Source organism: Arachis duranensis, chromosome 3, assembly GCF_000817695.3.
Source record: "Arachis duranensis cultivar V14167 chromosome 3, aradu.V14167.gnm2.J7QH, whole genome shotgun sequence".
In the NCBI taxonomy this organism is placed as follows: domain Eukaryota; kingdom Viridiplantae; phylum Streptophyta; class Magnoliopsida; order Fabales; family Fabaceae; genus Arachis; species Arachis duranensis.
Window position 1 is genome coordinate 112,852,443 of NC_029774.3, and position 11,077 is coordinate 112,863,519.

General features: G+C 34.8%; 3 protein-coding genes across 3 annotated transcripts in view; 1 reads left to right on the forward strand and 2 right to left on the reverse strand.

Moving 5' to 3' along the window:
- Positions 1 to 1,141, reverse strand: part of LOC107480256 (uncharacterized) — a 2,080-nt gene extending 939 nt beyond the window's left edge. The window contains exons 1-2 of the mRNA XM_016100395.3: positions 926 to 1,141; positions 728 to 790 (exon numbers count right to left, since the gene is read on the reverse strand). Coding sequence (XP_015955881.1) covers positions 728 to 790; positions 926 to 1,015 — 153 coding nt within the window. The 5' untranslated portion in view covers positions 1,016 to 1,141. The remainder of the gene's footprint in view (positions 1 to 727; positions 791 to 925) is intronic.
- Positions 1,142 to 1,839: 698 nt separating this feature from the next.
- On the forward strand, positions 1,840 to 4,542 carry LOC107480263 (BTB/POZ domain-containing protein At2g13690-like). Its single transcript, XM_016100402.3, has 2 exons — positions 1,840 to 3,128; positions 3,341 to 4,542. The coding sequence occupies exons 1-2, from the start codon at positions 2,418 to 2,420 to the stop codon at positions 4,265 to 4,267; spliced, it is 1,638 nt and encodes a 545-aa protein (XP_015955888.1). The 5' UTR covers positions 1,840 to 2,417; the 3' UTR covers positions 4,268 to 4,542.
- A 3,046-nt stretch (positions 4,543 to 7,588) lies between these two features.
- Positions 7,589 to 10,092, reverse strand: LOC107480257 (NAC domain-containing protein 82). The gene is made up of 4 exons (XM_021138817.2): positions 9,803 to 10,092; positions 8,663 to 8,943; positions 8,146 to 8,499; positions 7,589 to 7,753 (listed from the first exon to the last, which is right to left on the reverse strand). Exons 1-4 carry the CDS (start codon positions 9,954 to 9,956, stop codon positions 7,589 to 7,591), a joined length of 954 nt encoding a protein of 317 aa, XP_020994476.1. The 5' UTR covers positions 9,957 to 10,092.
- Between the last annotated feature and the right edge of the window lie 985 nt (positions 10,093 to 11,077).

The following is an 11,077-nucleotide window of genomic DNA, read 5'->3' on the forward strand; positions in this document are numbered from 1 at the left end:
ACAGATTAAATTTTTTAAAACATGTTAAAAAATATTCGACAAATAAAATATGGATATAGTGCAAGTTCTCATGCATGGGAACTCCATTATCTTATCCACCCTAGCCGTGTGCATGCCTCCAGTACGTAATACAGAGATATTATTACTATTATTACTATCAAATTAACTATACCAATATTTTTCAATAATTTTACATTTTAAATAAATAAATTATTTAAAATATAAATTTTATAAAAAATCATACATTATCTAAAATTTAATAAAATACAATATTTTATAATCCAATAAAATAGATAAAAAACTTAAAATGTGTATACTTATACTTATTATGTAATAATGTAAAAAAAAACTAAAAATAATACATAACTAATACTTTTATTATTTTTGCCTATTATTTTGCCAGCATTTATAAAAAGGGTTAACCTATTTGAAATGACAAGTTATTTTGTTTTAAAATATATAAAACCACCAAAAAAATAAAAAATATGCTACGTGACATTAAAATTAGTTATTAATATAAAATACATGCTAAAATATATACATTAAAAATAAATTAAAAATAATTTTAGTGACGGATGATTTTAATGTACAAATAAAATTCACAATTCTGGCAGATTAATATTTTGGTTTATTCTTAGGGTAACTGCCCAATATATCCATAATATTACCAACAGCGAAATCTCTACAATAAAATAAACTAGCAGAGAATAATTAATTAAGCAATTACCTCTGTGAAAATTCTGGAAGCTTCTTCTATAGGCTTTGTATTCAATATGTACATCGCTAAATTCTGTAAATTCCATAACAATATATAACATCCCATATTAGGCATATATAGTTGTGGATCGGAAGCTAAGAAATAAAATAATAAGAGATAATAATAATAATGAAATAAAAGAGAGATAATTAAAAAGCACTTACTAACCCTTGCGGATTCAAGTTGGTCGATGCTGAGAGTTCTGGGTTCCCTTTCAATCGATGAACTCCGTTCAATGGATACCATCGGTGCCTCCATTATATATTCTCTTGTTTTAATTCTTTATGTATGTCGAATTGAAACGCCAAATACTATTAACATGAATGATAAGAAGTCGCTCACCAAGCAACTATATCGATCGTGATTGAAAATAGAAATCCGTTGTGTGAGAAAGAGTACAAATAAATTGAAATGGAGTGGTTTATATATAGTTGTGGAGGAAGGGGGGACGAGAAGCACGGTGGATACAGTGGCGGCTAAGCATGAGAGGGTGGACCACGCAAGAGCAACGTGGCGAGGGAAGAGGGAAGGGGTGCACGTGGCGCACAAAAAGTGGGGTGTGTTGAAGACAGGTGTCGCGTGATGGAGACCATAGTACAAGAGAGAATTTACATAGAATAGGAGTGGGGAACGTGTTTTGTATGGTTCCTAAAAGGGGAAATTTGGGGGGCGAAATAGAGATTACGTGTTAGGAAGGCACCGCCAATGAGGTTTGGTGGACGTCATTGACTCAGTTATGGTCATGTGGAACGTGGACGCTCGTTATGGAGGCGTATCATGCTTGATGGCGACGCTTAGATCTATATATCATATCAAGATCTGGATGCTTTCAAACCCATGTATATGATGTATCATATATGATTTTATTTTATTCTATTCATTCATATATTATATTCCCTTGTAACCAATAATTCTGTTGCATCTCATATCGCGTATGCTCTCTCTATCTTTATATTTACATCTCGCTCCCAAAGTTTCTTCTTTCTAGCGCTTTCAATCATGTAACTTTCTTACATTTTTTTTCCCCGTGGGTGAGTGACGCTGTGAGAGAAGGTTAATTCATGCATGATGGTCAATTGGTCATGTATGTTATATATATGCCATGCACGTGGCATTTTCAGTTTGGGTTGGAGGCCTAAAGTAGTGCATAAAGTATAAACTATAAAGAACTTGGGTCTTGGGTGCTGTTTGAATTTGGGACGGCTTGGGCTTGTCACGATGAAGCCCGTCAAGTAAATAGGCCTAAAATGATGGACTTTCGAATCAATTGTAAAAGAACTAATATGCAGATAGTGTTTTGTGTTTACCCTAATCCGAAGTAAATATTTGCTTGAACATTGAACAGTGGTTCACACGGGGAGTCAGTGAATTGTGAATTCCTTGCTTGAGCGTTGGCAGCGCCTTTTGATGGATACTTGACTTCACTTGTCGGATTGTTGTGAGTGAAGTACAATCATCAATTGGTTTCTGTATCTAACTACCACTTTCACCTCAAAAATGAAAAGGCCATCCGACCGCAAGAAACCAAAAAATAGGCATCATCTCTCGTGACACTACTAGGCTGTCAGCTCAGCTCCTCTCCCATTTGCATTTTCACTATAACTCGTACTCGCTCACTAACTCAGCGGCGTAACTGAGTCTGTGACTCACCCGCCCCAAAATGGACTACTTGTCGTCCCGTAGAGACCGGAAGCTCGTTTCCCGGCGGCGGACGTGGTGCTGCTCATTTACCACCCCTCCGGCGAGCCCCGAAAACTCTTCATTCTCTCACACCAAATCGCCCCGCAACAAAACCGAAACGCTTTCATCATTATCGAAGCACACCACGCTCGCCTCCGTCCCCAACTCCCCTAAATCCCCCTTCCCCATCGTCTCTCGGATTGACCCTCGCCGGATCCTCTCTCCCGGAAGGGTCTCTCCCATCGACTCCGATCCCGCCGTCACGATTGAGCCCGAACCTGAACTACGATCCGCAAGCTTCCGTGCTCCCACTGCGCCGAGTTTCCGGTCGTCGCCGCCGGAGATTTTGGGCTCAGGTTCCAGTTCCAGTTCTGTTGAAGGAGTCAACAAGAATGGCTTTGATGTGAGATTGACTTTGAGAGGGAAGAGAGGAAGTTGCATGGTTCTGGAGGTTGATTCGGGAGTTCTGAGCGCGAACTCGGAGGTTTTTGCGGATTTGGTTGGCGATTACAAGAAGGGTTTGTCGCTGAAGAATTCGAGTGAAGCACCCAAGATGTGTAGAATGGAGGTTCCTGCAGTTGAGAACTTGGGTGTTTTCAGAGACACCATCGAGCTTATGTTCGAAGATGACGATGATGTCACAAAGAAGCTCATCAAGATTGGAGTCTATCGATCCATTGACATTTTGGAGGTTCGTTTTTGTGCCATTCAATTTCTTCTGTTCTGATATTCTCTTATGGCTTTGTCTATTGTTGCTTTGTTACGGGTTAGAAAAAACCATATACTCTACATACCTTGAAAAGGAATTAAGAACAAGGCTACAAAATTGAGTTTCTTCTGTCAAAACAAATTTCATATAGTTGAGACTTCAATGTTATAGCCTTTGACATGATATATGAATAGGTTTCGGCAGGCATCATGTTCAACAAGGGGGTTTTGTCCTGTTTGAAATACCTTGAGGCTGTTCCTTGGACGGAGGAGGAAGAGGAGAAATTGAGAAGCCTCTTCACAAGATTTAAGTTTGATGATGCAACTGCAAGAGACATTCTAGCAAGACTGTACTTGCAAGATTCAACGGATTCCCAATTCCTGCCAAATATAGCGCGGCAACTAGTTTGGTCTATCAGCACTTGTGAGGATGCCAATGCAAGAACTGAACTCAAGTCCCTGATGAAGGGTCTTCTGTGTAACCATCTTGACATCAGCAAGGAGGATCTCTATGCTGTTTGCCGCTCATGTCTGGCTTCACTTGTTAGCCTCTTTGAGGAGACGTCTGACGCAATCCCTCCCAGAAGTTTCTTGGTAAAAACAGATTCGAGCAAGACTTTGATTGAGCGAATCTCAAGACAAGTCGATAACATCAACTGGTTGCTAGAAATTATGCTTGATGGGCAAGTAGCAGATGACTTTGTGAATATATGGGCAGATCAGCAGCAACTTGTTGGAATGCATGAAAATGCATCCCCCATGATCAGATACGAACTCAGCCGAGTGTCGGCGGTTCTGATTATTGCCATGGCTACAAGAAAACTACAATGCAGGTTGGAAGTGAGATCAGGGCTTCTCCAAGCATGGTTTAGGCCTATGCTGTTGGACTTTGGTTGGTTACAGAGATGCAGGAAAGGACTTGACATGAAGGCCATGGAGGAGGCCATGGGACAGACACTTCTTACGTTACCTTTGAAGCAACAACATGTGCTGTTTATGGTTTGGTTTAGGTATTTCTCAAGTCATGGCACTGAATGTCCAAATCTAAGCAAGGCATTCCAAATATGGTGGCGCAGATCATTTTTAAGAGGCTCTGAAACTTATGCCATTGAATCAAGATGAATACATCGCCATTTGGCACCACTACATCATTTCCTACCGGGAGTAGAGTTGATATTTTATTTTCTCTGATATATGTCAAACTCAATAACATAGATAGTCTTAGTTGGATCTTAACCGTAGCAGAGCCTTTTGACTGCTTGTGTTAGGAAATTCTTTTTATTATCCCTGATTATTATGTAAATGAATTTCCTTTCAGATAGTCAATTATTTATTTGTTTACCTTCTATATTTAGTGAGAAGGAAAGGAAAACATTTATTTAGAAAAAATAAGTGACAATTGCTTAATACCAGCTAACGTTATCTAATTTATATCCATAGCTGTTAATTAAAAATTTATACGAGTAGTTTATCATTTAGTTGGAAGTACTTCTATACGGAAGATATCAATGCTATAAATAAAAATATGATTAAATTTATCATGTTTATTTTTTGGCGTCTAATTTATGATGTTTATAATAGAATCTATGAGACATTTACAAAATAAAGAAATAGGGGCGTTTGATTTGCGTTTTTATTTATTATTTTTTAAATTTTATAAAAAAAATAAAAACAATAAAAATAATAAAATTAGATTTTCTACAAACCAAACGTCCTAACAAGTTAATCCAAAAGTAATTCAAATCATTATCGTTTAATCCATTTGGGGGCAAAGTCATCCAATCTCATTCCATTTGGCGTATATTCCAAGGCACATATCTATTAAAATTTCAAAAACTTAAAAGGAATTTTTTTTTAACAAAAAGTTCAACACATCAAAGTGAAGTAGTAATATGAAAATACAAAATAAATAAAATAAATTAATTTTTAGTTATTTTCGACGATGCTATTAACAATCTAAGAGATTAAATATTACTCTTCTTTGCAATTCTTAATCGATTTATTGATTACTTCCACAATATTTATTTTTTAATTTCTAAAGATTTTGTCATTTCTTTTCGGTTAACTGCTCCAAATAATAGTAAAAAAAACCAATCAACCACGTGTTATGTTCTTCCTTTCTTACAGGTGCATTTGTCTAACTCTCAAAATATTGTTTGATTGAACTTGAAATACATCATAATTTATTATAAGCACTCAATCAAGCACACTACACCTACCAAGTAAATTCACAATGAATAAACAAGTGATAAAAATTCTCATTATCCTGTTACATAAAACACATACTATTATTATAATCAATAATGCCAAATTTACTTAATCTCTCATTGGTATTGACTCTGCCCACTAACAAAAACCAGATGAATAACTCAATTCGTAGTGGTACTAAATTCTCCCAAATAGATCTAGTAAAATAGTAACTTGTAATATCCTCTGATAATAGTTCAGCTTGCAAAACTTGAACAAAAGAGATAATAATATAGACTCCTAATTTATCAAATTTTCACATTAGTGGATCCTCTCTTCCATGTGTTAATATGATTGAAGGACTCTATGGAGTTGATTAACTAATTTCAACTCCCATTAAAAAAATTATCTTCTCTATTAAAAATTTTATATTTACTCTAATTCATCTCAAAACCTACAATCTCCTATTATCAATCCGCTTTAGTTTGAAATAAAAAAAACCTTAAAAAGACTAATTTCAGTATACCATATTAGTGGCAATAATATTTTGAAAAAATTATATAAAGGACCATTAGAAAAATTTAATTATTAAAAAAAATTTATATTAAAATTATTTAAAAGAATTAATTTTTTTAATATTTAGAAAAAATAACTAAATCTTTTTTATAAAGAGACAAATATATCTTTAAATTATTTTTTATTTATTTTTTTACAAATATATTTTTTTAATTTGTCTCTCATACTTCAATTCTTATTTTCATCTATAACTCATACGAGACATTTGTCGCTGTCAATCACAAATTCATCGTAAGTCTTTTGATTTTTTCTTATTTTGCTTTAATCTTTTGATTAATTATTGATATTCCTTGTACATGTATGTCACACATTTGTCATGCATGGTTCATGAGGCATGGCATGGTGTGAACTAGGGTCGATAGTTATTTTGAAGAATCAAATAAGAGGCACGACACCATAACTGATTTAAGCATTCGAAAATTAAGATTTTTTTTTTTGTTTTCCACGGTATCCCTCAATCCGGCAGGTCAAGGACTAATCCGCCGCGATAAGGGTTTGCCGCTGGCCAATGGATTTTGTTAGGACTAATCCGCCTTTTGATTTTTGGGGTACTTTACTAAAAATACTGATCTCTATTTAAGGGTTTGTCGCTGGCCAATGGATTGCTACATGCACAAGGCAGAATTCAAACTCCCGACACTTGCTTAAGCGGACTAGTGAGCTAACCACTAGACCAACCCAACTTGGTTCGAAAATTAAGATTCTATAATACTAGAAAGCTACATATTTTTTGGAATACCTAATAGGAATCCTAGGTACAATACACACCCACACACTCCTCACATACTTACCAATTTTTCTCCTTGGATGCAGCTGATAGGACTCGAACCCGAGACCTTTGAGGTGGGGAGGGGGCGAAATGCCGTGTGAGCTATGGCTCATTGGCGAACCAAAATAGTGTTTAACATGAGTAGGGAACATAGACAAAAAAAAATATTTGGGCCTCATGTACAAAAACATAGCATGGACTAAATAAGATTTTTTTTGTCTGTTTTCAGACTATGTTACTGAACTATTAGCTCTCTTTTTTAAAATAAATAAATAAATAACTAACTTGGGTTGGTCGAGTTGTCAACTCACTTATTTGTTTAAGTAAGTGGTGAAAGTTTGAAAGTTATTCTTAATTCGATGGTTATTTTTTTTATTCGATTTATTCATGTATAGTTAACAATGACTAAATGTTCAATTCATTAATTGTGCAGATGATTATCTTAAAATTAAAGTTTAAGAAGTAATTAGAGGATGAAGTATTTTTTTACTTTATTGGGTCAATTTTAAAACTATAAAATCTATTATTCACATTATTTAAAAAAGTCATAGTCTATCTAATAAAATCGATTAGTATTAGCAACTCCAAGGACTGAAAGAGGCAATGGACCTCGTACAATGAACCAAGCAGAAAGCAATTATATAGTTGGGTTAAAGGTGGGTTTAATCTAAAGCACATAGATCGTTGTATATTTGCTTGCATTATACGTGCATGGGAGTTCTATCCTTAGGTGTGTTTTATGTGTAGCACAGAAAAATCATAAAATAAAAAAAATATGATCGAACCTGTGATCTGAACCAAAAAAACATGTAATATAAACAACAAATTAGACATTTACAAAATGAAAAAGCAACTGTTAAATCTAAACAAAAATCTACAACTTTTAGATTGTGAGACGGCTAGAAGTAGAACTAGAGGAAATTGCAATCAATCAAATCCAAGTGCCCCAAGTCATCATAGTTTATTCCATTTGGGGCGAAGCCATCCAAGCCCATTCCATTTGGAGTGTATTCAGACTCGAGGTCTTCCAAACCCTCAAAAAACTTACTCAAGAGGTCACCGGCAGCAATATTTTCCTGATTACAAACATCAAACTTATGTTAGTCCTCAAGATTCACAACATATTTCAATATGAATAAAAAGATTGTGCAAACATATCATAAGACAAATTTAATGAGATCACAAGCCCTTCAATTGAATATCTCATTACCATCAAACTTAATTTATACTGCAAACTCAAATATACTTATAATAGGAAGAGCTAAAAAACACAATCGAATTTAGAGAGGATTATACCAGCAATGGAGGACTAAAGAAGATTGGAATAATATCCAAAATAAGTCACTAAAAGTCCCCCGGGGCGGTGTTTGCGGTTTGAAGAAGTTCAAAATAATAAAACTAAAATTAAAAGCATTTCCTAAAAAGAAGGTAAAAGCAAGCACATGAGAAAGAAGACCAGATTACATACCTTAGGTACTGTTTTTTCGTCTTTGGAGAGATCAGTCACTGTTGAATTATTAACCGTGTGAATGCTTGCATCTGAAGAAGGAGTTGATGGGACAGGAGAAGTAGCCACAGGTCCCGACTCACATGAAACAGAGGTTGCCTTCATGTAAGAAGAGCCATCCAATGTCATAGACTGAATGGAAACCGGCGCAACCAAAGCAGTTGAAGGGGTTCCCCCCTCCTCAACAACGTGATGATCATCATCATCGTCATCATCATCATCCCAATCTTCTTCATTAAATGGTTTCCTATATTGTGCACCGCTCCGTGGGCCATGACCCTCCTTTCGGAACACCTTACAGATAACATAAGAGTCCTGCCATGAAAATAAATCAGGAGAACTAATTAAAAGACATTCACAATGGTCACTAGATGTATAAGTAAACAAACAATGTCAAGAATGTTGTTAATACAAACAGCGAAATTAGACAAATACAAGCTGCAAATATCTTCTTAAGAAACAATTGATTGGTGATCACCTGAGCAATTCCTTTATCAGTAAGGTCTTTATCTTGAAGCCTATACTCATGCATAACCCAATCAGTTCGGGTCCCATGAGGCGGTTTCCCAGTGTGGAAAACAAGGGTTTTCATCATCCCCACTGTTTGCTTGTCATGCTGAACAATAGCTTTGTCCATACCAGTAGCTTTCCAGTACCCATTCTTTATAGCACGGTTCGTCTTCGACCCAATTCCATAATTTTTTCCTCTTGCACAGAAGAAGTACCACTCCAAATCCCCACTTTTCAGATGTGACTTACCTGGAAATAAATAAACAAAAAACGTTTGTTTATTTATTTATTTATTTTTTGCTTCAGCAAACATGTAAGTAACAAATTATTTAAAAAAATTTATATAAGAAGTGATATAGTTTAAATTCTTATGCATTTGTTGCGCCAACACATTTGTTTGGGCAATCTACATGCAGTATTCGATATGCATTTGTTTGAAGGCTTATCATTTAGACAATTTAAGTTCAAAAAAATAGATCTATGTATATAAAGATGTTAATAATGAATTATTTTAATTTATTTCAAAAACAGTTTTCTATACCAAAGATATATTTTTATGTAAAAAGAGAATGTCTTTGCAGCACTCATCTTTTTTCATTTCAATATTTTTTTTTTTTTTTACCAAACCAAACCTCACTACTTATTTTCATAACAGAAAAATCCTGGTTAAATATGCTATTGGCACCGGCAACATTGAAGAAGCCACTCTTGGCTTGTTGTGTATACTTTTGTGTACTCATATATTGTTGGAGACGATGATAATGACTTAAAAATTTCAATTTTATTCTCAGCCAGGTTTTTAGAGAGAATTTGGATGAAGTTCGTTAGAGGATTGGGTGAACTCTATAAAATTATAGTTTACCAAAGAGTTGGATGAACTCATCCTAAAAAAAACGCATTTCAGAGATTAAAGTTAAAATAAAGTGTTCTTGAAAATAATTTTTTTTACATAAAAATGGATTTAGAATGTAAAATCACATCTGCATTCAAAGGAGAAGAAATAATCAAACACAAAATAAAAGTATTAAAGAAATTTAAAAGACACTTTTCTCTTTACCAATGCTAAACCAAACACAGCCAAAGACAAAGAGATGCGCTTAGTTCTAACCTTGGAGATCCCAGGGACAATACTGATAAACGTTAATCTCAGCAATCACATTGGGTAGCTTTTTGCCTGTCACTTTTCTCTTCAAAAAATACTTTAGAAGCTCTACATCAGTGGGATTGAAATGAAATCCCGGAATTAATTTTCCTTTTTCCATGTAATCTATAATTTGTCAATATAAAGAAAAGGTCAAATTTTAATTTCTAAATTCTAAATCCTAATTTTAGACGAGATAACAATCCTAAATCCTAAGACTATGGAAGAAGAACAGAGTCTGATGTGCATCACAAAGGAGAGAGGATAGTCAAGATTAATAACAAGATGAATTGCGAAGGGTAATAATTATGGAGATAGTGCGAAACAGAATTGATAAAAGAGGAAAATCACAATTCACATATGTAAAAGAAAAGAAAAGAAAAAAACGGGAAAGGACAGAAGAAGAGTGGAAAATAGGATTACACGCTAGTGTTGGCTCCAATAAGAAAACTGAGAAGAAGTGGGTTGTTGGTTTTTATGTTGTAGTTTGAAATTTAAAATATCTAGTTGTGTAAAAAGGAAAGGATCTTTCGGCCCTAAGTATCACAGATTAGAGTAAACAATTAAATACTTTTATTTGTGTTAAGTTTTTAATTTTTAATTTAGAAAAATCCTTCACTGCCGATCGCCTCTCCTTTAAGTGAGAAGGGGGTGAGCCTTCGCTTTTTGGATCGTCTTCTGCCCAATGTCAACGTGGTATCCTCTCTTTTTTGGTTCCCATTGGGTACCACCTTATTTTCAAACGTGGTGGCTCGGTTGAGTGGCACTCCTGTAGGCTCTTCTTTCATACAAATTCTGGGGTCCCAGGTCCTGCATCCTATCCTAATAGGTCCCATCTTGTTTTGTGTTAAGGCTCCACCTCATGTTGGGTTAGTGGAACCCAATTTCTTCTTGTAGTCTAGGACTTTGCTTGGCATTGGGCTTTAGTTAAGTCTATATCCATTTCAGAATATGGTCTTTTGTGTTGAGTTTTTAATTTTTAATTTAGAAAAAATTGATTAGAATATCTCTTATTAAATTTAAATGTTTCTTATATTTAGGACTAGTTAGTATAGGAAGCGGTTCCATACAGCACTCTATCCGAAAGGAATTTGGTATTTCATACATTTGCACCATCGAGATTTAAATTAATTTACATAAACGGTGTAAATTCACATGTATTGATTATAGTGGACAGAAAAAACTAAGGTCTAAGTTGAACTTACAACCGGTTGAATTATTTAGTTGTATTGTAGAAGAGTT

Bases quoted from the DNA above. Each gene is read 5' to 3' on its own strand.
- LOC107480263 (XM_016100402.3), top strand. From the start codon at position 2,418: ATGGACTACTTGTCGTCCCGTAGAGACCGGAAGCTCGTTTCCCGGCGG. The intron at 3,129-3,340 runs GTTCGTTTTTGT...ATATATGAATAG, and splicing joins GATCCATTGACATTTTGGAG to GTTTCGGCAGGCATCATGTT.
- LOC107480257 (XM_021138817.2), bottom strand. From the start codon at position 9,956: ATGGAAAAAGGAAAATTAATTCCGGGATTTCATTTCAATCCCACTGAT. The intron at 8,944-9,802 runs GTTAGAACTAAG...ATTTATTTCCAG, and splicing joins TTGTCCCTGGGATCTCCAAG to GTAAGTCACATCTGAAAAGT. The intron at 7,754-8,145 runs GTATGTAATCTG...GTTTGTAATCAG, and splicing joins ACGAAAAAACAGTACCTAAG to GAAAATATTGCTGCCGGTGA.